The sequence below is a fragment of the Pseudorca crassidens genome, chromosome 6, assembly GCF_039906515.1.
Source record: "Pseudorca crassidens isolate mPseCra1 chromosome 6, mPseCra1.hap1, whole genome shotgun sequence".
NCBI classification, from domain to species: domain Eukaryota; kingdom Metazoa; phylum Chordata; class Mammalia; order Artiodactyla; family Delphinidae; genus Pseudorca; species Pseudorca crassidens.
Window position 1 is genome coordinate 124,811,896 of NC_090301.1, and position 24,818 is coordinate 124,836,713.

The window sequence follows — 24,818 nt, forward strand, 5'->3', positions numbered from 1 at the left end:
TCTCTTCCCTTGTGATTTGATGCTGTGTTTGGATTCCTTTTTTGTGTATCTACTGTAGATTTTCAGTTTGCGGTTACCAGGAGGTTTTGATATAGCAGTCTATATATAAATAAGATTGTTTTAAGTTGCTGGTCTTTTAATTTCAAATCCATTTCCAACATCCTGCATTTGTGCTCTCCTCTTCTCACAATTTTGCTGGTTTTGATATCATATTGTGTGCCGATGATTTCCTACCTTTACTGTATGTTTGCCTTTTACTGGTGAGCTTTTCCAATTGTAATTTTCTTGTTTCTATAGTAGTTTGGGTCTCTTCTTTTTCACTTAGAGAAGTTCTTTTAGAATTTGTTGCAAAGCTGGTCTGGTGGTGCTGAATTTTCCTAGCTTCTGCTTGTCTGTAAAGCTTTTGATTTCTCTGTCGAATCTGAATGAGAGCCTTGCTGGGTAGAGTAATCTTGGTTGTAGGTTCTTCCCTTTCCTCACTGTAAATATATCTTACCACTCCCTTCTGGCCTGCAAAGTTTCTGCTAAGAAATCAGCCGATAACTTCATGGGAGTTCCTTTGTATGTTATTTGTTTCTTTTCCGTTGTTGCTTTTAATATTTTTTTCTGTCTTTAATTTTTGTCAGTTTGATTACTATGTGTCTCAGCGTGTTCCTCCTTGGAATTATTCTGCCTGGGACGCTCTGCGCTTCCTGGACTTGGTTGACTGTTTCCTTTCCCATGTTAGAGAAGTTGTCAGCTATTATCTCTTCACATATTTTCTTAGGTTCTTTCTCTCTCCTCCTTCTGGGACCCCTATAATGCGAATGTTGGTGCCTTTAATGTTGTCCCAGAGGTCTCAGACTGTCTTCATTTCTTTTCATTCTTTTTTCTTTATTCTGTTCCGTGGCAGTGATTTATACCACTCTGTCTTGTAGGTCACTTAGCCATTTTTCTGCCTCAGTTATTGTGCTATCGATTCCTTCTAGTGTAATTTTCATTTTAGTTATAGTGTTGTTCACCTCTGTTTGTTTGTTCTTTAGCTCTTCTGGGTCTTTGTTAAACATTTCTTGCATCTTCTCGATCTCTGCCTCCATTCTTTTTCCGAGGTCTTGGATCACCTCCGCTATCATTATTTTGAATTTTTTTTCTGGTAGGTTGCCTATCTCTACTTCACTTAGTTGTTCTGTGGTTTTTACCTTGTTCTTTCATCTGGGACGTATTCCTCTGCCCTTTCATTTTGTCTAACTTTCTGTGATTGTGGTTTCCATTCCGCTGGCTGCAGGATTGTAGTTCTTGCTTCTGCTGTCTGCCCTCAGGTGGATGAGGCTAGATTAGGCTTGTGCAGGCTTCCTGATGTGAGGGACTGGTTCCTGCCCAGTGGTGGGTGGAGCTGTGTCTTGTTCCTCTGGTGGGCAGGGCCATGCTCGGGAAGACTTTAAGCTGCATGTCTGCTGAGGGGTGGGGCTGTGTTCTGCCCTGTTGGTCATTTGGCCTGAGGTGTTACAGCATGGAGCCTACAGGCTGTTGGGTGGGGCTAATGGTGGCCTCTGGGAGGGCTCACTCCAACGAGTACTCCCCAGAACTGCTGCTGCTGGTGTTATTGTCCCTGTAGTGAGCCACGGCCATCCCCCACCTTGGCAGGAGACCATCCAATACTAGCAGGTAGGTCTGCCTGTCTCTTATGGGGTCACTGCTTTTTACCCCTGGGTCCTGGTGTACATGGGACCTTGTGTGCGCCCCCCAAGACTGGAGTTTCTTTTCCTCCCAGTCCTGTGGAATTTCTGCAATCAAACCCTGTTGGCCTTCAAAGCCAGATTCTCTGGGGGCTCATCCTTCTCTTGTCAGACTGCCAGGCTGGGAAGCCTGATGTGGGGCTCAGAACTTTCACTCCTGTGGGAGAACATCTGTGGTATAACAGTTTTCCAGTTTGTGAGTTGCCCACCTGGCGGGTATGGGATCTGATTTTATAGTGACTGCGCCCCTCTGACCATCCCATTGTGGCTTCTTCATCTTTGGATGTAGGCTATCTTTTTCAGTAGGTTCTAGTGCTTTTTTTTTTGTTGATGGTTGTTCAGCAGTTAGTTGTGGTTTTGGTGTTTTTTTAAGAAGGGCTGAGCTCACATCCTTCTACTCTGCCATCTTGAGCTAATCTCTGACACAGAATATCATGTGTCAAGCACTGTTTGTTGCCATGCTTGCATATGCAGTAAGTGTACGGCTGTTGCCTGCAGATGTTTGCAGTGCTGCCTCTCCTGTTTCCTTCTTCATATTCATGATTTATGTCCTCTCTCTTCTACCTTCTTCAGTCTTGCTAGAGATTTATTTTATTGATTTTTCTTTTAAAGAATTAGCTTTTTCATTTTATTATTTTCTGTTTTCAATTTCACTGATTTCTGCTTTTTTCACTATTTTCTTCCTTGTACCTGCTTTGAGTTTATGTTGTTCTTCTTTTTCTCGTTTTTTGATGTAGAAACTGTGACTGAGGTATTTCCTCTTTTTTTTTCGTGGTATCCAGGCCTCTCACTGTTGTGGCCTCTCCCATTGTGGAGCACAGGCTCCGGACGCGCAGGCTCAGCGGCCGTGGCTCACGGGCCCAACCGCTCTGCGGCATGTGGGATCTTCCCGGACCGGGGCACGAACCCGTGTCCCCTGCATTGGCAGGCGGACTCTCAACCACTGCGCCACCAGGGAAGCCCTCCTCCTCTGTTTTGATATAAACATTTAGTGCTATAGATTTTCCTGTTGGCACTGCTTTAGCTGCCTTCCACATATTTTGGTATGTTGTTCTTTTATCTTCATTCAGTTTTAAGTATTTTTAAAAACTTCCCTTTAGACTTCCTCTCTGACCCATTATTTAGAAGTGTGTTGCTTAATCCATGGCTTGGAGGTTTTATCTGTCACTGGTTTCTAGTTTGATTCCATTATGGTCAATGAAGATACTTTATATTTTTGTATATGATTTCAATTCTCCCTAATTTGTTGAGGTTTATGATCCTAAATATGGTCTGTCTTTACATGTTCTGTGTGCACTTGAGAGAATATGTATTCTGCTGCAGTTCTAGTGTCCTATAATGTCTCCTAGATGTTGGTTCGTGGTGTTCACTTCTTGTATATCCTTCTGATTTTCTGTAAAGTACTTCTATCAACTGCCGAGAAGAGGGTGTCGAAGGTCTAACTATGACTGCACATTTGCCTATACTCCTTTCAGCTGTTTTTGCTTCATATATTCTGAAGCTCATGATTTTTGTTGCCTATATAGTTTTAATCAGTATGTAATGCCTTTTTTCATTTTTAGTAATTTTCTTTCCTCTGAAGTCTACTTTTATTTGATATTATTATAACTGCTCTTGTTTTTTGATTAGTTTTTGCATTGTACATATTTTTCCACCCTTTTACTGTCACTCTACTGACACACTGTATCTGAAGTTTCTTACAGACATAATATAGTTGGATCTTTTTTTTATCCTCTCTGCCCATCTGTGTTTTAATTGGTACTTCCAGACTATTTACATTTAAGGTAATTACTGATATGTAAGGCTAAGCCTGCCATGTTATTATTTGTTTTCTGTGCTTCTTATTCCCCTATTTCTCTTTTCTTTCCTCCCTGTGAATTACCTGTTTTTAGTACTCCACCTTTATTTCTTTGTATGAATATGACTTTAAAGCTTAGGCAAAATAGTTCAATTAAAGTTTAATAGTCAAGAGACTTGGCACAAGGTGATTAATATGTACATATCCAAACAGAAGATTTAGGAATCATCAGTATTTTCAGCTGTCAAATAACCTTTCCTGAGATAGCTTTTGAAGAGTGAGTTCCAATAAGCAATAAGAATCTTTTATGGCTTAAAATGTTACCAGGGAAAACTGTAAATATTTTCCTGCTACGATATGGAATTCCTGTGGTGTGAAGAAATGTCTGGTGGCTCATATCCTGCCTCCACCAAAGGCCAACATTCTCTGATTTCTCTTTCGAAATCTCACCCTCTTTTCAATCCTCAGGGTGTACTTGTGAGGAAGAAAAGCTGGGCAGTGCAGCCACCTCTGTACTTCCATTCAGATAGTGAACTGTCAGGACCTTCACTCCTGCTGATAGGCATTAATTAGTCAGTACCATCCAAATCAGACTCATCTTGAGGCTTCAAGGAAGCTTCCAAGTAAAGTTTATTTGAGGGAATGGGAAATATGACCAATTCTCTGAAAACTTACACTTCTCTGTGCAATGATTATATTTGAGATTAATGACACAAAGTCTATCCCTAGAAATATTTGCAGATAGTCGCAAAGTACTATCAGCCATTTTTATTATAAGTGGGTTAATGAATGAGAATGTTATTCTCAAGTTCAAAACCACAAAGACGTTCACTGAGTGCTTGTACTAGACCATTCCAAGAGCTTCACATATGTTGAACAAAACGTCTTTTGGAAAATATACTTCCTGGGGCTTATCACACATGTATATCTGAGCATCCTGGAACTACTGTGGACCATGTCCAGTAACAGTCTAGTATAGCTCTTCCTCAACCACTTTGAGGGCTAAAGAGGTCATCTGTGACCACTTGGGGAGCTGGCAACACATGTTGTCATTTATTCATTAGACTGTGTTTCCAGTAAAGTACACAAAGCTTTCTGAGGCAAAGGATAATTTTCCAAATTTTATGCTCAACTGTGTATTCTATCTAAGTTAAACAATAAAGTCTTGAGATTTTATAACAAAAACTTATGGTTCTTTTTGAAACTAGGAAACTGTGATTTCAATATAGCTGACTGAAAGACCCATTGCAAGTGTTAACACCGAACATTTCTGGGGAAACTGACCTTTGACCCGGACGTCACTGTACCGCTGAAAGTGGTGGTATGCAGCTTTCCAGGGGTTCCGATAGTGACGGAGCAAGGTAATGGGAGGTCTTGGACGCACTGGGACATACCTCACACCTTCTTCATCTGTTCAAGAGAAGAAAAAGAAGACATTAAATAGCTTACTATCTATTTGCAACAATCTTCCTGGTATAATTCCTGCAGGTAAGCCGTAAGTGAAACCTGGCTATGTAAACAGCCTCAGGGATGGACCCCTGACTTAAGTGGGAAGCTTCTTGTGACAAAATTTAGCTCAAGTGAGCATTACCGATATACTCCTTGGGAGGAGACTTGCGCTTCTCTGCCTTCACCAGAAGACTCTTGGCAGTGGACTTCTCATCATCAGTGCTGTTTGTCTCCATCATGTCCCCTTCTTCTGTTGAAATCACGTGCTGCTGCTTCCGAGGCTTTTTCCTTGGCGAAGCACCGGGTGGTAGGTCACTTGTAGGCATGGACAGGTTGTTAGCCAGCAATGCAAGAGACGGAGACACACTGTTGGTAGCCAGGGGGGGAACTGCTGTCATAGGAAAAAGGGTGCACACATGCATGAGAGCCCAAACACAGTGGAAAGTGTCACTTGATTTCCATCAATGAGAAAGATGAGGAAGACAGGAAAAAGAGCTAACATTTATGGAGTCTTCCGACATGCCCAGCGCTATGCTAAGCACTCCAACTGTGGCAGAGGCTGCCCACTGCTTTCTAATACCTCACATCTTCACCTCCCTTAGCACGAGCACCCCTCACTTTGAAATGGGCACACTGTCACTTGGCTGGAAGACCATATTTACTAGTCTCCCTTACAGTTCATTGTGGCCTTTTGAAATGAAAATACAAGTGCTCTGTAGCACTCTTAAGAAGTTTCCTTAAAAGAAAGAAGGCATGACCCACTCCTCGTCTTCTTCCTGTGACCCTGGAACTCAGATGGCATAGCTGGAGTTCCAGCAGCTATCTTAAATCAAGAGCATGAGGGTCAAATGCTAGGGGTGATAGGAGCCTGGATCCCTAATGATTTTATGGAGTCCACATACCATGCCTGGACTGTCTGCCTCAGGATTCGCTTCAAGGGAGACAATAAAACCTTACATGTTCAAGCCACTGTTTTTCAAGCCTTTGAGCATTGATTTCTAGGAGATAACCCATTAACTGATATAATCTTAAAAGTAATCTGAGCAAGTAGGCATTATATTATGCCCCAATTTAAAGATGAGAAAACGTGGCACAAATCACACAAGTAGGAAGTGGGACAGCTGGGAGCTGACAGAGGCAGTCTGGCTTCGGAGCCTGGACTATTTAACTACCACAGTCCACTGCTCCCAGATAAGCAGCATTCTCAGTACAATGTTAACATCATTTGTTTGGGCTTGTATGGATCATGTGTCTGGGGACACGCAAACCATGAGAAAACTTCACCTCAACTCTTCTATACCATATATCCTTGGCCTATCCTTTCCCTCCACCCTTCCTCAGCCACCCACTCCCAACAGTCATACCCGTCACTCTGTCATCACATCTCAATTTCTAGCATCTGACTTTCCAGCCCAAAGATAGCCCAACTATCTTTCTAGGTCACTTCTCTTAGTAACTTGCCTCCAATAATTCCTAGACCCCATTAGGAACTATTATCCATTAATCATACCACTTATTTGCTGTCACTCATCCCTCAAATGTCCACTCTCTCCTATCACTGGGTTTTAATTCTCCCATTAATTTTATTCACTTTATTCGTTTATTGTCCTTTCTTTTGCTTCACTGTACTCACTGAGCAAAAAGCACAACAGGTTAAATCCAACTGTCCAACTACTTTGCACCTGTGCAGCTGAGTGTAGCCAGAGAAAAACACACAGCAACGGGCACAGGTGTCCTGTTAGCATGCTTGCTGACCTCGAGCAGGCCCTTGCTGCTGGACGATCCTCCCGCATCTGCCAAGTCCATTCACCCTCAACACCTCCTATATCACCCCTACCCTCAGCTATGACCCTGCTTTCTATCTTACTGGAAAATATAGAAATAATCAGAAGGAAATGTCCATAAATTCCCACCAGCTATACGTACTTACATGCATTGTGACCAGGCACTTCCTTTCTCTCTGTGATTTCAGCAGACACAGATTCCTTCACATACACAATAGGTCCCACCCACTCTCACCTCCTCAGACATCGCTTCAGGAATTCGTCTCTTTTTCCTGCATCATCACTTCTTTCCCCTCTACCGGATCACTCCCATTAACATACAAAACTCATTTGTCCTGTCTTAAAAATAACTTCCTCTTGGCATCATTTCCCTTCAGATATTGCCCTTCCTTTTTCTAGCGCTTTATAACAAACTCCTCAAGTGCTGTTTATACTCCCTGTCTCTAAGTTGTTTCCCAGCTTTCTCTTGAACCCACTCCCCATCATGCTGTGGCCAATATCATTACGTGGAAACTGCTCTTCTCGAGATCTGCATGACCTTCATACTGCTAAATCCAATGGTCCTGCTCAGTTCTTACCTTACTGATCTCTCATCAGTCATGACCCTTGTCCTGGCTTTCTAGGACATCATACTCTACGCTTTCTCCCTCTCACTCTGGCCCCTCCACTTAGTCTCCTGTGCTAGCTTCGGCCTCCTCTCCCTCCTCAAAATGGTGCAGTGCCGCAGGGCTCAGTTCACAGCTGCTTCTGATTTTTATCGTGCGCTCATTCCTCAGATGATCTTATCCATTAAGATCTAACTTAATGGATAAGATTAAAAACTAACTCCTGATCTCTCCCTACACAATGGAGCCCCGCCCCCCGCCCCCTCCCCTACCTCAACTGCCAGCAACTCTATGCTTCCATACACTAAGGCCAAAAACTTTATAGTTGCCTCTGATGCCGTTCCTCACACACAACATTCCATCTTAATAAAGAAATCCTCTCAGTTCTACTTCAATAATATATCTAGACTCTCACCACTTCATACTACTGGTACTGCTACTACCCTGGCTGAAACCTTCACTAGTCCCTGCAATTAATGCAGCAGGCTCTAAACACATCTCCCTAATTCCACCCTTGTTCCCAGTCTTTTTCCCACAGAGCAGCCAGAGTGGTCTGTTAAAAATGGAAGTGAGCTCAAGTCTCTCTTCTGCTCGGAACCCTCTGATAGCTCCCACCTCCCTCAGCAAAGCCGAAGGCCTTACCGTGGCCCACAGGCTCTCACAGTCTTGACCCTGTTTCTCTGACCTTGTCCATCCCGCTCCCCTCATTTACTGAGCTCCATCTGCCGTTGCCTCTGCTATTCTTTGAGCACACAAGGCTTTTACATTTACTGCTCTCCCGGTCTGAAATGACCTTCTTCCAGATATCCTCGTGGCCAGCATTTCATCTCTTTAATGTCTCTGCTCAAAGATCATTTCCTCAGTAAGGCCTTTCCTTTAAAGCATTCTTAAAAATCACAGCTCCAGCCCTAACTTTCCCTTATATTTTGTCTCTACTTCATTTTACCGTCTGTTGCCCTTGCGAGAAGGTAAGTTCCAAGAGGATGGAGTTGTGCTTGTTTTGTACAAGGTTGTATCATCAGTGCCTGGCGCAGAGCCCTACAGGACAAAGGCCGGTGCAGAGCCCTACGGTTTGAGGAAGGACACTGCCGACTTCCTAGTACCGAGAGGTTAAGAGGAAGTATCCAGTACATTGAAAGAGCAGATGAACAGCAAAAGTGAGACCATTTCCTTTCCCCTCCAGGGTTATCCACAGTACCTTTCAACGGAAGTGCTGAGGCTAAATATGGGTGCCATAGAAGGATATTTCCTGGCATAATAAAATGAAAATAAATAAGCAAATAAATACACAGCAGGTTTAAAAACTGTAGACATAGCATGACCACACCTCATAACTGAACAGACGGCATGGGAGATGGGGGCCTTCATGCCGAATGGTTAAGAGGGTAATACTGGGTAACTATGGGACAAACTGACTTGTTTTCCACTTTGGCTTTCTCTGTGTTTTATAAATTTCATACACTGAATGTTACTTTTGTAGTCAGGAAAATAAGATTACACGTAAGTTATTAAAATAACAGAAAACCAACCAAACAAAAAGAAAACCTTTAAAGTGACCTGCCTTTTACAAACTAGAAGTTTAGAGTTGAGAAGAGGGAGGGGGTGATGGTAGTTTTGGGATTTTACTAATCACAAATAAATTTATCAAGAGACTACTTTCTACAACACAGATCTTACTTTACTGCATGCACAAGGCAACAAAAATTGGCAGGGAACACACTGTAAACTAATCAGCACTTAGCTATGATTGTACTGTGAACCCCTTTTCCATGGCAATATTTTCTTAATGAATACAAGAAGCTATGTTCAAAGATATTCTTAGGGAAATAATAATCTTTTTCAAGATTTTGGTGAGAAAATTAACTAGAAAAGGGTAGCAATATGGCTTTAGTTTTCAAAAGGAGCGCAATGCTTTCTTCTATTTATTAAAAACTAATGAAATACAATTTCAAATGGGCATCAAGGCGTCAGACTTCCTGGCTGAGGGTCACATGAGAGTTTGGACTCTGAGGAGAGTTAGGAAAAGGGGAAGAAGCAACTGCCAGCAAAGAGCATACTGTGAATGAACTTACCAGAAACTGGCCTCATGATGTCCACTGGTTCCACTTCTTCTTTAACTTTTATCTCAGGTACAGGAGGGCCCAAAACGGAGGAGAGACTGCTGCCCACAGCCACTGGCGGTGGAGGGGCAGTGGCAATGGTGGTGATGGGTGGAGTGACGGGAACTGCTCCAGGAATGGTCGGAAGGGCAACCGCTGGTTGTGACGGGGGGCTAGCTGCTGCAATCATAGTTGGAATGGCTGGTGGAGGCTGCTGAGCGGTGGGTGGGACTGCAACGGTGGGCTGATCATTATTTTGATTGGATATGGTCTCCATAGACACAGTGACTGGAGTGGCCATCGATACGTGGATCTCTGACTTGGGTTTGGCACTGAAACACAAAAGCAAACACAGAAAGTTGCCTTAACCTGCATCATCTCAGAAGGTGAATATTTGTCCAATTCTTTTTGTACAACACACAGCACAACTAAAACTCTATTCCTTGATTTTAAAAGTTGAACTTTAGGGTAACTTTTAAAGGGAATTCAAGTTTCAGAACCATCCCCATCGTTTTTATAGGCAGTAATAAAATTAATTTAGAAAACGAAGAACACTTTAAAGAAATCAAAGCCACATCACTGAAAGACAACCAATTTTCATTACATTAGTGTATTTTTCCCTCCAAGAATTCATTATTGCATATGCTGCCTTAGGAGGTTTTTTTTAATAACAACTATACTCACACTTCATATGTCATTTGTAAACCTACTTCTTATAAAACAGGAAACTCATGCACATGGAAAAGATCGAAAAGAATACAAATTGAGAATAACTTCCCTCCACTTCGAACACCCAGCCCTCTAACCAGGGTCACCACAACATTCTGGTATGTTTTACCAGAAATACTTCAGACATCTAAAGTAACTACAAATACAGTCTTCAAAAATGTATATTCTATTTTTTTCAGTTTTATAAGAAGTCATCGATGTCATTACAAATTCTTCTCAAACATTTTTTTAAGTAAAATATTTCATTTGATAGCTGTAAAGCTTTACTGATTTATATTACTGCGCTGAAAATTTATATCCTACTGCTGAAAATTCAGAATATCAAAAGCAACACAAGACAATACCCCTCAAGTTCAAGGCCCCAAGCAACAGGACTTATATAGGCAAAAAATTCAATATTGACCAAAACCTCACACCATATACAAAAATGAACTAAACAAGGATGATAAATCTAAACGTAAAAATGTAAAACTATAAAACTTTTATGACTGGAGTTCTTAGACATGATACCAAAAGCACAAAAAACTGATAAACCGGGCTTCATCAAAATTAAAAACTTTTGGGCTTCCCTGGTGGCGCAGTGGGTGAGAATCCACCTGCCAGTGCAGGGGACACAGGCTCGAGCCCTGGGCCGGGAAGATCCCACATGCCATAGAGTAACTAAGCCCGTGCACCACAACTACTGAGCCTGCGCTCTAGAGCCTACGAACCACAGCGACTGAGCCCACATGCCACAACTACTGAAGCCCGCGTGCCTAGAGCCTGGCTCCACAACAAGAGAAGCCACCGCAATGAGAACCTCGCACACCGCAATGAGGAGCTGCCCCCGCTCGCCGCAGCTAGAGAAAGCCTGCGTGCAGCAACGAAGACCCAACACAGCCAAAAATAAATAAATAAAATTAAAAAACAAACAAACAAAAACCTTCTAACACTAATAAATGAGTTTAGCAGGGTTGTATAATAAAAGGATCTCCTATGTTGCAGGTATGAATTTTAAATGGTCCAGTTACCCTGGAAAACAGTTTGGAGGTTTCTTATCAAACTAAAAATATACATGTACAATGCAACTCAGCAACTGCACTCTTGGGATTTTTATCCTACAGAAATGAAAATGGGTGGAAAATGTGGTCTACCCAGAGCACTGTACATGAATGTTTACAGCAGCTTTATATGTAATAGCCCCAAACTAGAAACAACCCCAATGTACTTCAATGAGTGAACAGCTAAACAGATTGTGCTACATCCATATGATAAAACAGCGCTCAACCAAAACAGTACTACAATGCTACAACTTGGCATAGACTCTCAAAAGTACTATGCCAAGTGAAAATAAGCTATATAATTATATATATAATTATGCGATTCCATTTACATAAAACTCTCAAAATGACAAAATTATAGTGATGAAGAACAGCTGAATGGCAAGGAGTTAGGGTTGGGGGAAGGGTGTGACTGTAAATGAGGGAATGTCTCTGTTGTAATGAAACAATTCCATATTCTGATTATAACAGTGGTTATACAAATCTATTCATGTGATAAAATTTCAAAGTAGTATATACCAAAGGAAAAAAAAAGGACATTAAAAAAATTGGTGATATTCTAATGAGGTCTGTAGTTAAGTCAACAGTATTGTACCAATGCCAGTCTTTTCATTTCAAAAATGTACTAGAGTCATGTAAGATGTAATGATTTGGGGAAGCTGGAAAAAGGGTACATGGGAAATTTCTGTACTACTTTTCCAACTTCTTGTGAGTCTTAAATTATTTCAAGATAAGCATTTTAAAAAATAAGGGTGGTGTAGAGGTAAGGATTATTCTGGAATTAAAGACAATTAAAAGATAAAATAGGGCTTCCCTGGTGGCACAGTAAGAATCCGCCTGCCAATGCAGGGGACACGGGTTCGAGCCCTGGTCTGGAAGATCCCATATGTTGCAAAGCAACTAAGCCTGTGCACCACAACTATTGAGCCTGCGCTCTAGAGCCCGTGAGCCCCAACTACTGAAGCCCACGTGCCTAGAGCCCGTGATCCGCAACAAGAGAAGCCACCACAATGAGAAGCCTGTACACTGCAACAAAGAGTAGCCCTCACTCGCTGCAACTAGAGAAAGCCCATGCACAGCAACGAAGACCCAACACGACCGAAAAGAAAAAAAAAAAGAGATAAAATAACCAGAGACATCAGCAAAAATATATGAGACTTAGGATCTCTGAAAATTCCCTTTCATAAAAGCAACAAAAAACTGGCAAAAAAAAAAAAAGAAAGTCAGAAACAACTTTTTCAGAACTCCTAGAAATTAACCAAAGGCTTTCAACAATCTGGCAAAACTATTCAAGAAAATAGGCTGAATCTTGGTAAGAACAGTAAACTTTGTGGCGTTTTAACTTGCACTGTTTCCATTCTTCCATTTCCAGCTCCACAGTAGACTTATCAGCCAACAGCCCACACTGACAGTGAAAACCAGCAGCCTTGCAGCTACCAGAGGGGTCAGAGCCACTACAAACCCTCTTTACCAAAGAATTACCATTATATGACCTGTCTGCTTGTTCCCATTTGCAAGGCTGTCTTATTTGACTTGACTTGGAGCTTGTCAGTGCAAACGACCTTTTCCCAAGGTGTGTTTTTGGAAAATATTAGAGGCAATCGATCAGTTTCCCAGCTGACTGAGAGGATGATAACAGTTGAAGCAAACAATAAGCTACCCAAAAAACGTGAAAGGAAAAACTGGAGAATGAAATATCCATAGGCGATTTGAACAGCTCTGACATATTTCTGGCAGTCTAGGAAGCAACACGCACATGTAGGGCTGTGTGCATACCCAGGGCTAAGCACACGCCCAGGGAAGAACTGAGAAGGCCCTAAGTCTCCCCTCTGGCTGACTGTGAGGCTCTGTGCAAGCAGGAAGAGAGGGCTTAGGCAGAGCTGTCAACTGCCTGCCTAAGTGTTGACAGGGTACCCAAGACACACACAGAGCTCTCTGGCAAACACATGGAGACTTATTGGTTCCAGGCATTGAAGAAAATCTGTTCTTTCATTAGCTGACTACAAAGTTAACCAAGTAGATTTCAGTGGCTGCATTAGACAAAGATATAGATTTTAAAGAATTAGTTCAGAAAAGTCACGAAACAACTACAACTACAAGGAACAGCAACAAACCTGGGGAGGGGTGGGAGTCTGATGTTCAGAGTTGCCACATTATATTGGTTGCCTAGAGAGCAACCAATGTGGACTGGAGGGATGTTACCAAAAACAAATGACACAGAGATCTATAGGTCCACCTTTATTCAGAGCTTTTCTATAGGTTTGGTGGAGAGTTTGAAATGAACTAGTGGCTGGCAGGGAAAACCTAAGCAAACATGAATAGTAGCCTTGTAGTATTGTATTATGTGACTTCTTTTAAAATTCAATTTTTATATCTATTTTTTAGCGTCTGGATTTACTTTCTAAATCTACTGTTTTCTAAGATTTCAACTTTTCTTAATGTTTTGTTTTGAATTAGTATTCACGTTTCGAAAGATGTATTGAGAAGTCTCCTTCCTCTAACCTACCCACTACCATCTCTACACAACACCCGTCTATTTCAGTATTTCAGTGAATCTAAGTTGCCAACACTATACAATACACCAATATTTTGTGAACAACTTAAAAATACACTATTTAATGATAGGATATTAACATGCAGTCAATTTAAAGTTATATATTGATTTCAGAGATGTTGACATGTATATGTTTGATCTTACTTGTATCACAGCATGTTCTGTATGGTTTTTGTTTTGTTTCTTTTAAAATTTTTGTTCACTTTTTTCATTTCCACCCTCTATGCCTACACTGTTTTTTAACTGTACTTCATTCTGTGATGGTTTCTTCTAGATCTTTACTGAATTCTGTCCACTCACGTATCATCTCTTTATGTTTTCTCATTTATTCTTGGGAGTCTTTGTATTTCATCCTTGTGTTCTGTTTCATAAAAGTGGTGGCTATTTTGTTAAGTAATTTCTATTCACAGTCAAATATTCTGTTATAAATTGCATCTGTTCCCTGTAAATGTTTTTCTGGTGAGTGTTCTCAGTGAACAAACTAGTATATTTTGTTGCTTTTTTCCTACTTTTTAAACTTATTTTCCCATCAATCCTTCTGTTATTACTCGTCGGTAAATGAGTTGGGCTATTCCAAGAAACAGCCATTTACGTGAGACTCCTTGGGCGTGGGAGGGTAGGAAAACTGCTCTTTCAGCTGGTTGCTTTTCACAATCCAAATACTCTCTTCTTTCAGGTGCCACAGAAACAGACTGCCAACTGCAAAAAAAGGCCAGCCTGGGTGCCTGTATGGGGCCCACCCCACAGCTTCTCTGAACCATACTAAGCCCAGGAAAGAGTCTACAACAGCCCCTCCTCACCCAAGTTTCTGCACGTTTTTCTCACAAGGGATAAACTTTTGTATTGATACATCACAGTGTGCTCTTCACCTTCATGAACTCCTTTTTTTCTACCACTTTAAAAATAACTCCATGTGCTACTTTGTTTAAAAAAAAAACTTAAACAACTGAAAATAAGTGTATTACGTTTGCAAATTTAATATCTGGTGTTGGCAAGAATGTGCAGGAAATGGGAACACATAGCTTGTAAGCATGTAAAAAGGTAGAGTGATTGGAAATCAGAATTTAAACTGCACGTTTACTTTGACCCATCAATGCTGCTTCCAGAAATCTATCCCTGAGACATGTCTGCAACGAGGCTCAATGATAGATAATGAGATTCACTGTAGTAATGTTTATTACAGTGATAAATGGAAATAACTTAAATGTTCATTAATTGAGGACTGAATTATGGCACCAGCCTATCTGGGAACAGCACACAGTACAGGAATACAGTCTCCTTTTCTGGTTTTGTACTTTCCTGACCTCTAAAGATGGTTATGTCCTAAGGTGTGGTCCTTGTACCACTTCTCTACTTATACTCACTGTCAATGGGAGCTTTTCCACTCTCAAGGTGTTAAAGCACACATACAACATACCTTAGAGATAATGCAGGCTTGGCTCCAGACCACTGCAATAAAATGAATATCGCAATAAAGCGAGTCACACAAATTTTTTGGTTGCTCAGTGCATGTAAAAGTTGTGTTTACACTATACTGTAGTCTATTAAGTGTGTAACAGCATTATGCCTGAAAAAACACAATATACATGCCTTAATTGTAAAAAATACTTTTTTGCTATAAAAAGCTAACCATCATCTGAGCCTTCAGGGAATCACAGCAGTGACATCAGAAATCACTGATTACAGATCACTATAGCGGATATAACAATAATGAAAAAGTTTGAAATACGGTGAAAATTACCAAAATGTGACATAAAGACACAAAGTGGGCAAATGCTGGGAAAAAAAAAAAAAGGCACTGATAGAGTTGCTTGATGTAGGCCTGCCATAAACCTGCAATTTGTAAAAAATGCAGTATCTGTGAAGCACCATAAAACAAGGTATGCCAGTACCTGCTTTAATTCCCAAATCTTAATCAGCAGCATGGACCTCCATCTTCAATTCCAGAATCGTATATACTTCCGAAATATATACCCAGCTATGCACGTGACATCTCCACTTCGGTGTGTTTAACCACTTGGATATCTCAAAATAAAATATCTAAAAGTAAACTCCTGATTTCCCCCTTGCTATTTCTCACTTCAGAAAGGGTAATTCCTTATCTGTAGTTGCTCAGGCAAAAACTGGTAGCTATCATTGCCTCCTTCCCTTTCTCTCCACTCAGAAAATTCTGACAGCTATACCTTCAATACATATTGAGAATCTGAACTTTTCTGAAGACTTTTACTACCTCCATGCTGGTCCAAGCCATTAAGAGAGTCTAAGGTTTTATAATCTCCTACTTGGTCTCACTGCTTCCACTCTTGTCTTCTTTCAGTTGATTGTCAGCACAGCAGCCAGAGCAATCCTTTTAGAAATAAGTCAAATCATGTCACTCCTATGCCTTAGCCCTCAGATGGCACTCCTGTCTCACTCAAAATAAAATCCAAAGGATTTTGAATGGCCCACAAAGCCCTGTATACGTAATCTGGCTCTCATTGTTATCTCTGAACCATTTTGTACAACCCTGCCCCTCATTCTAGGCTGCTCTCCCTTGCTGCTCCTTGTTTATTCCTAAAATGCAGACAGTGCTTACTTCGCACAACACTGATATGTGTGACTTTCACATACATACGTGAAACTGTATTCCCCCAGTCCCCCACCAACACTGTTCGAATTTCAGTTACTACAGTATAATTATTAACTGTGAGTAACTTCATAAAGTGCAAACTTTTCTACTAGCTCTTCGGTCCACAAATCACTCTGTAACTTACAGACATGCACATCGCACATCACTTCTTTCGAAGTATGTCATTGACTGATTACTGCACATCTACTTCTCAGTTCATGCAGACAGCGAAGTGTGTAGTTGTGCTGTCTAGTTTCCTTGTGATAAACCCAGGTGAAATTTTACAAAAATGAACGACTGAAAGAGAACTGGCCAACAGCGATGAAAATGCAGAAAAAAATGTGATAAATCTAGAAGTAAAATGGGATGTGATTAGAAGATCTGGAAATGGCAACAGCAAAGATAATTTAGGATGAGACCTAGGCTTGTATGAAGCTATGGCTTGGACCACACTGAGAAAGTCCAATGAATATAAAAAAGGTGGTAAAGTCATTTTACTGTAAGCCACTATAGTGAAACGGAGTATTTACTTCCATTCTGGATTGAAGACTGTAAAAAAACCCCACAACAACCCAATCACTCACACCAAAATGTTGAATTAACTGCCACATTGAAAGAAGATGGAAATTACAGGGAGGATTAAAAAAACCAAAAAACCAAAGCCTTTTACAGCCAATAAAGGCTGGATTCATTTTTTCAATAGTCAGCATTAATTTGATTAATGTAAGCTATCTGGTGAAACTGCTAGCACAGATAAAGATGCTGCTGTGGAATGTGCACCCAGATTCCAAGGATTAGTTAAGGAAGATGGTTTGATAAAAGGATAAAGATGTCCCTGGAAGTGATGCTGGCAACAACCTCACCTTAAAGGAACTTCTGGAAATAATTTACAACACTGAAAAGACAAAGGACAGGGACTTCACTGGTGGCACAGTGGTTAAGAATCCGCCTGCCGGACTTCCCTGTTGGAGTAGTGGTTAAGAATCCATCTGCCAATGCAGGGGACAAGGGTTTGAGCCCTGGTCCGGCAAGACCTCACAGGCCGTGGAGCAACTAAGCCCATGCGCCACAACTACTGAGTCCCATGTGTCACAGCTACTGAAGCCCACACACCTAGAGCCCGTGCTCCGCAACGAGAGAAGCCACCGTAATGAGAAACCCGCGCACCACAACGAAGAGTAGCCCCCACTCGCCGCAACTAGAGGAAGCCTGCGCACAGCAACGAAGACCCAACACAGCCAAAAAATAATAAATAAATAAATAAATTCTTAAAAAAAAAAATCCGCCTGCCAATGCAGGGGACACGGGTTTGATCCCTGGTCTGGGAAGACCCCACACGTCGTGGAGCAACTAAGCCCATGTGCCACAACTACTGAAGCCCACGCTCACAGTAATGAAGACCCAATGCAGCCAAAAGAAAAAAAAGACAGGATAAAATGTCAGGGCAGACCCAGACTTAGAAAGGAGTATGACAATTCACCGACGCATAGAAGGACTCTTGCGCTGTATCGTAAGTTATTCAATGTGAATAAGGGAAACATTGTTCCAACTACAGTCGTCCCTCAATACCCACCCCCGCAGATACCAAAATCCATGGATACCTGTGGATGCTCGAGATGTGGAACCCTTAGATACGGAGGGCCAACTGTACTCTTGATTAGCTTTTATTTATTTATTCTTTTTTGGCTATGCTGCGCAGCTTGTGGGATCTTTGTTCCCGACCAGGGTTTGAACCTGGGCCCTCAGCAGTGAAAGCGTGGAGCCCTAACCCCTGGACTGCCAGGGAATTCCCACTTGATTAGCTTTTAGAAAGAAATAAAACACTTTAATTCTCAGCGTTTCTGATGTTCAAATTACAGTGTACTAAATAAATTTTAGTTTTACTATGTTTTTCATTTCCCTATATATTTTAACTGACAGTTAAGAGAGTTTTTGATACGTTCACAAATGTTTTTAAGGTCACAGAACAGTTATAAATAACCATGCACAGTTTCCGTTTACGTGGTTATTTGCACATTCCTGCACTAATGTACAAAGTGGTGACTGCAAATACTCCTACCTCAAAGTCTTAGTCCCTGCTCTTTCCTCTGCCTGACACAGTCTGACATCAGGGAGCGTGTGGCTTATTCCTCCATGCTCTTAAAGCCTCTGCTCAGAAAGGCCTTTCTATAAGTCATCACCCCTTCCTCCCATCACTTATATTCCATTTACACTGTTTTCTTTTTCTTCACATATTTATTATTTCTCTACACTCACTAGATAGTAAGCTTAAGGAGAATGGACACTTTCAGTCACTCTTATATCCCCAGATTCTAAAATGATACTTGGCACACACATGGCATTCATAAATTTTTTTTTGAAGTTTTATGAAGAAGTAGATATAAATATATTAACATGGTAAGCTATTACAGACATAAGTATAAAATGCAGTATATAAAACAATCAACAAAATCCTGTTTTTAAGAATCTATCAATCTATCTACACGTGTATGTAGAAAAAGATGTGGAAAGATGCTTAACAAAACTTTAACCAATCAACATTACTCTGGGGGAGTGCGACTGGAGGGGGGGTGGAGAATAGGACGATTTTCTCTTTATACCTTAAATATTTTTATATTGTCTCATTTTCTTTTCCAAAAGATTACTTTTAGAATCAAGGAGATAAAGAGTAAAGAAAACGGAATGCATTAAGTATTGTCACGATGCCATTTTCGATAGCAACAATAACTGGTGTTTACTGTGAGGCAGGCTCTGTTCCAAGTGGTTTCAATACACAAGGAGCCTATGAGGCAGGTGCTGTAAGTATGCCCACTTCATAAATGAGGTAAATAACGGTCAGAGAGGCTGAGAAACGTGTCCAGATCTCATAGCTAGAAAATGGTTCTTTCAGATGCACACACTAGTGGTTCTTTTTAGAGGCAAATGATGTGAAGTCTGCGACATGTATTAGACTTTTCTGTCCTCAATGATGTGCTCACCCTGCAGGCCTAGGTGACCCAGACGTACTCCGCATAGAGCTCTCCACTCGAGGGCTAGCCACTTCAGGAGGCTGAGGAGGAATGAGGGTTTTCCGAACTGCCATTCTGAAAGAGTAAAGAGACAAACCCAGACGGCATTAAAGGATAAGAACGACACATTTGCTAAGTGTACCTATGGCTAGGTATTTTTTAATGGATTTTCAAATTTTACCAAAGTAATGAAGGCAGATTATTTAAAAAACCAAATAGTACTAAAACGCTTTTAATAACATACAGCAGACCCCTTCCCCCTGCCTCCCCACTTCCTGCCTGTCTCTCTTCAGGAAGCAACCATTGCGACTCTTTTACCTGCTTCTTCTACCTTCTACCTACATATCTCCTTTGTACTTAATATTAAAATTTAGGGACTTCCCTGGTGGTGCAGTGGTTAAGAATCCGCCTGCCAATGCAGGGGACACGGGTTCAATCCCCGATGCCGCAGAGCAACTAAGCCCATGTGCCACAAGTACTGAGTCTGCTCTAGAGCCCACGAGCCACAACTACTGAGCCCACACGCCGCAACTACTGACGCCCTCGCACCTAGAGCCTGTGCTCCGCAACGAGAAGTCACCGCGATGAGAGGGCCGCACACCGCAATGAAGAGTAGCCCCCCTCACCACTAGAGAAAGTCCACACGCAGCAATGAAGACCCAACGCAGCCAAAAAAAATAAATATATAAAACATAAATAAATAATAAAAAAATTTAAAAATAAAATAACATTTAAATCTGTTTAGCAGTTACAATCATTATTGTACCTATGTATTTATATTGACCTGAGGAACTGAGTGAAAACAGTTGATCAAGGTAGCTAGTGATCAACTGTGTCACGCAGTAGACAGGCCACACGTGGCTCCGACTGACCACTAACTACTGGAGCTTAGCAATGTGGAAGTCATAAGTGATCTTGACACATTTAGTTTTGGCGGAGTGGTGCAAGCAAATGCTAGAAGAGTCGTCTGAGACGAAACGGCTAGAACATACCACTTTGCAATGCCTAACTGTGAATGGATCCAGACACTGATCGTAAGACTGCTAACATCTCAAAAAGGTTGACTTCCACACAGCATACTTCTCCTGATAAAAAGACTAAACCACCAACTTAGGAAGGAGTCTTGCCAAAAGGGGAGAAAAAGTGAAGTTCACCAAGCCTTTAGATTCAAGTAACAACTTAGAGAAAATGTGGAGGAGAGAATAACAAGTGAAACCAGACAATGGGGGCAGGGGGTTGGATTGTGTTCCCTAATATGACCCATCCGAGTCCTAACCCCTGCTACTCGCGAATGTAAAAAAAATAGGGTCTTTGCCAACGTAATTAAGTAGATAAGATCATTCTAGACTTAGGGCAGGTCCTAAATCCAATGATCGGTATCCTTTCAACAGAAAGGAGAGGGAGATTTGAGACACACAGACACAGAGGGAAGGCCATGTGGATATGGAAGCAGAGGTTGGAGTGGTGCATCCACAGGCCAAGCAACACAAAGGACCGCCAAGAGCCACCAGAAGCTGGAAGAAGGGCACGGCGTGGATCCTCCCTGAGAGTGTTCAGAAGGAACCAACCCTGCCGACGTGTTGATTTCAGACTTCTAGTCATCAGAACTGTGAGAATAAACTTTTGTTGTTTTAAGCCACCAAACTTGTGGTAATTTGTTATAGCAGCCCTAGGGAACTAACAGAATGGGGATGCAATCGACAAATTCAGGGAGAGAGTTGGGAGGGGAGAGGAAAACTCTACAGGACAAAAGACCAAGTTTCTTCAACAGACAAACTGCAAGGAAAAAAGAAATGGAGGTAACATATATTAGAAGAGTCTTAATAGACATATCGACCAATCGTAATGTGTGTACCTTATCAGAATACAGACTCAAATAAATAATATAACAAAACAAAATTTGTGACATTTGAGATCACTGGAAGTTTGAACAATGACTAAATATTTGATAACATTATGGGGTTATAACACTTTTTAAAGTATGTATTTCAATAAACACATGCTGAAATATATACGAATATATACGAACAAAATGATGTGTTCCCTATGATTTGCTTCAAAATAATATGGTGGAAAGTGGTGGAAAGGCATACAGATAAAACATGAACTGATAAGTTAATAACTGAAGTTGAATGATGGGTATAAATTCAGATGTTCAAATCTGTATTATGTTTAAACCTTCCACAATAAAAAGTAAGAAATAAACAAAAAAGCAAGACCACTCAATCCCCCATCCCTCAGTACAAACAAGCCCTCCAAACCCCTAAAGAGATACACTACTATAAACCCACAGAATGACCAAACTTAAAAAAGAGAGTGCCAAATAACAAGCGTCGATGATGAGGAAGGCAAGGACCCCACTGCTGGTGAGAGTGTAAATGGGTACAAACACCTGGACAAACTGCTGGCGTTACCTGCTGGAGCTGAAAATGAGCACAGCCCACAGCCCAGCAAATCCCCTCCGAGGTACATAACAGCACTGCATTTATGGATGCATCAAAGGTGATGCACAGAGATGTTCGGGGTAACATGGCCCTAAACTGGAAATAACCCAAATATCCATGGTTAAACTATGGTATTCTCAGACAAGGCCATTTTATATAACCATAAAAAAAGTTACAATTATATGCAGTAACATGGATCACTCTCCCAAAATCAAGTGAAAGAAGATGGACTCACACAAAAAATGTATATGATTCTATGGGAGCTCAAAAAGAGGCAAAACAAATCCATAGGGTAAAAAGAAAAACTGAAAAAAAAAAAAAAAGAAAAACTGGTTAGTAATCTTTGGGAGAAAGTGCTGGTAATGTCCTGTTTCTTAACCGATACAGCAGTTATACGTTTGTGCTGACTCATTACACTGTACATACATTATCTGTGCAGTTTTCTATACTTCAGTGAAAGTGCTGAAAGAAAGAGAGACTGGAAGAAGTGGGGCTAGCAAACAGAGACAACACCTTCATTTTCATTGCAAACAGGAGCAAAAAAATGGGGCAGAGAGTGGAGCAAAGTGGAAGAAATGATAACAAGTTTATACTTGTTTATGTGAAGGATCCACTAACAAGAAAAAACTGACGGAGGAGAGAGGCACAAGAGCTGGAGCAGTTCTCACGGAGGTGAGACGGGCGGCAGTCAGGCGCTCTGGAGAGACGCCCTGAGAGCTCAGCTCTGAGTGATGAGCCCACCACTGAGAGATGGAGGCGGAGCTGGAGACAGAGGCAGGCAGGCAAGCATGTGACAGCTAGCTTGTGAACTTCTCTTCTGTGTGTTTCCATTTTCTCAAGAACGTAGCAGAAAGAGAAAAGTAGGTGGGCACATTCATTAGCTACAAGTGAACGTAGGAGAGGAGGCGTGGAAGTCTGGAAAGGAGCAGAGGTACACGGGTGTCTGGAGGAATGGCCAAGGAAAGCAGACTGTGCTGGTCCGCTGGGAGATCCCAGGGGAGGTGTGTGAGGTTAAGGCGGACGAGGCAACACTCTGCTGCACACAGGCAAGCGGCACAACACAAATTAAGCAGAATGCTGGATTTTAACTCTGACTTTGACAAAGTGAAGAGGACGACAGGGAAGCTGAGGCTGCACGCAAGGAAATGACTGCAACGCACCAGACTCTGAACCAGGGAGGGCAGACAAAGAGGCCAGGAAAGGCAGTGAGGAAAAGTGAAAGGGTGGTAAGGACCAATAGACTGAAGGCTCCCAACTGGGTGTTGCTGGGAGTCGCTGCCAGCGACGTGGAAAGAGAGGCGGGCTGTGGGACCCTAGGGTACAGAAAAAGCTGCTGAACTTTTGTGCCGTGGAGTGCTAGCGCTCATGCGTGTGCCCTGCTGAGGGAGGGCGGATGCAGAGGATGCATTCAAGCAACTGAGAGGCCAGAGAGCTGGGAAATCATTTCTGTTTACATTAAAGTTGAAGATGGTATGACACAGCCAGACACTATGTACCTTCTGAAGGACAAACACAGACCCCAAATCAAACCTGAATCTGTCCCACAAGGTAGCCACCAGCCACATGGGGCTACTAAGCACTTGAAAGGTGACAAGTGCAACTGATGAGCATGATTTTTAACAATATTTCATTTAAACTAATTTGAATTTAAAAACTGGTACTTGATTCAGTTACTGGAAAACTTTTCAGTGTGTCTGGATTAACCTGGCTATGTGAAACTACTTTTTCAATTGCAAATTTTATGAAATCTAAATACAGGCCAGGAAGCATGTCCACTGTTGAGAAGGATGGGCCTGAAAGTGGCAGTGAGGCCCAAAGAGGACAGCCACCCCACCTCCAGGCCCAGTGACAGGATGGAATGGGGAGGGAGAGACAGCCACCACCCTGGGGAGAGTCGAGGAAGTCGAGACCCCGAAGAAGAGCCAGGTTCCAATTAAAGCAAGAAGCCATGCTCAGAGAAGAGGTCAGGCCACAGGGGACTGAGATGATGACGGACGATCTCAGAGGGCACAGCAGAAGGGACTTTGGAGGTGACTAAGCATGGGAGAAGGGCCAGATCTCATTTTGTCCAGTGCTGTGAAATTTCAAAATATTTTACCGTGGTGCCGGTTTGTATCCATTGCCATCTACTGTACCAAGCATTTCATGGTTCGTTAAAATAGGAAACTCCTACCCTTCGGTTTTGGTGATTTTCTATGAATTATTTTTAAGTCGTCCTCTTCTCTTCTCTGATCTGTCTTGCTGAAACCCCATCACTTGGAGGCAGGATCTCCTGAACTGGTTCTTTAAATTTTGGGTCTTTTCTCTCCTATTCTCTATCTCTTTGTCTTTTTGCTCTACTTTTGAGAGATTTCCTCAATTTTACTTTTCAAGTTTTCTACTGAGTTTTTGATTTCTGGACACATTCTTGTTCTCGGAATGTTCCTTCTGTGGAGCACGGCCTTCCTGTTTCATGGATGCAGTTTTCATTTGTCCTTTGAAGACGGTACTGACAGTGTCTGTCTCTGTTCATGTGTTCTTATGTTTTGTTTTTAGTTTTATTCCCCTTGCCTAGCCTCTGCATCTTCCGAGCTGCTTTTTTCAGTGTGTTCGCTGGGGCTTCTATCTTGCATTGTTAGAAGAACCCTCAGATACCTGACATGCTTGGCTGCATGCTCATGAGGAGGAGTGGGGGGACTAAAAAGCCGGTTGGAAGCTCTGAGCTTGTGGCGGGGCTTGTTTACTTTAAGGGCAATCGGAGCCCTGTCCTTAGTGTCCTTAAACCCCTACTGTTGGTATCCTTAGCTCTTTCCCCTCGGGCTGGAACGGACCCTAGAAGCAGAGTACAGTCGTCTTCTCACTTTCTGTCAACTGAGTTAAATTCAGCTGCCAGGGTCGTGTCAGCCACGAGGGAGAAGTCTCAGCACTCCACACAGGCTTGGTCCCCTAATCCGTTTTTGGTACAGCACCATGCCCTTCACTGTGCTGGCTAATCCAGGTGGATAC

General features: G+C 41.9%; 1 protein-coding gene across 10 annotated transcripts in view; it reads right to left on the reverse strand.

The window, feature by feature from the left end:
- Positions 1–24,818, reverse strand: part of SAP130 (Sin3A associated protein 130) — a 74,262-nt gene that overhangs the window by 15,860 nt on the left and 33,584 nt on the right. For 8 of the 10 annotated variants that reach the window (XM_067742302.1, XM_067742300.1, XM_067742301.1 and 5 more), the window contains 4 exons: positions 19,360–19,464; positions 9,424–9,782; positions 5,105–5,353; positions 4,798–4,923 (listed from right to left, as the gene is read on the reverse strand). In XM_067742302.1, coding sequence (XP_067598403.1) covers positions 4,798–4,923; positions 5,105–5,353; positions 9,424–9,782; positions 19,360–19,464 — 839 coding nt within the window. The other 2 variants (XM_067742299.1, XM_067742303.1) reach the window with 2 other exon arrangements.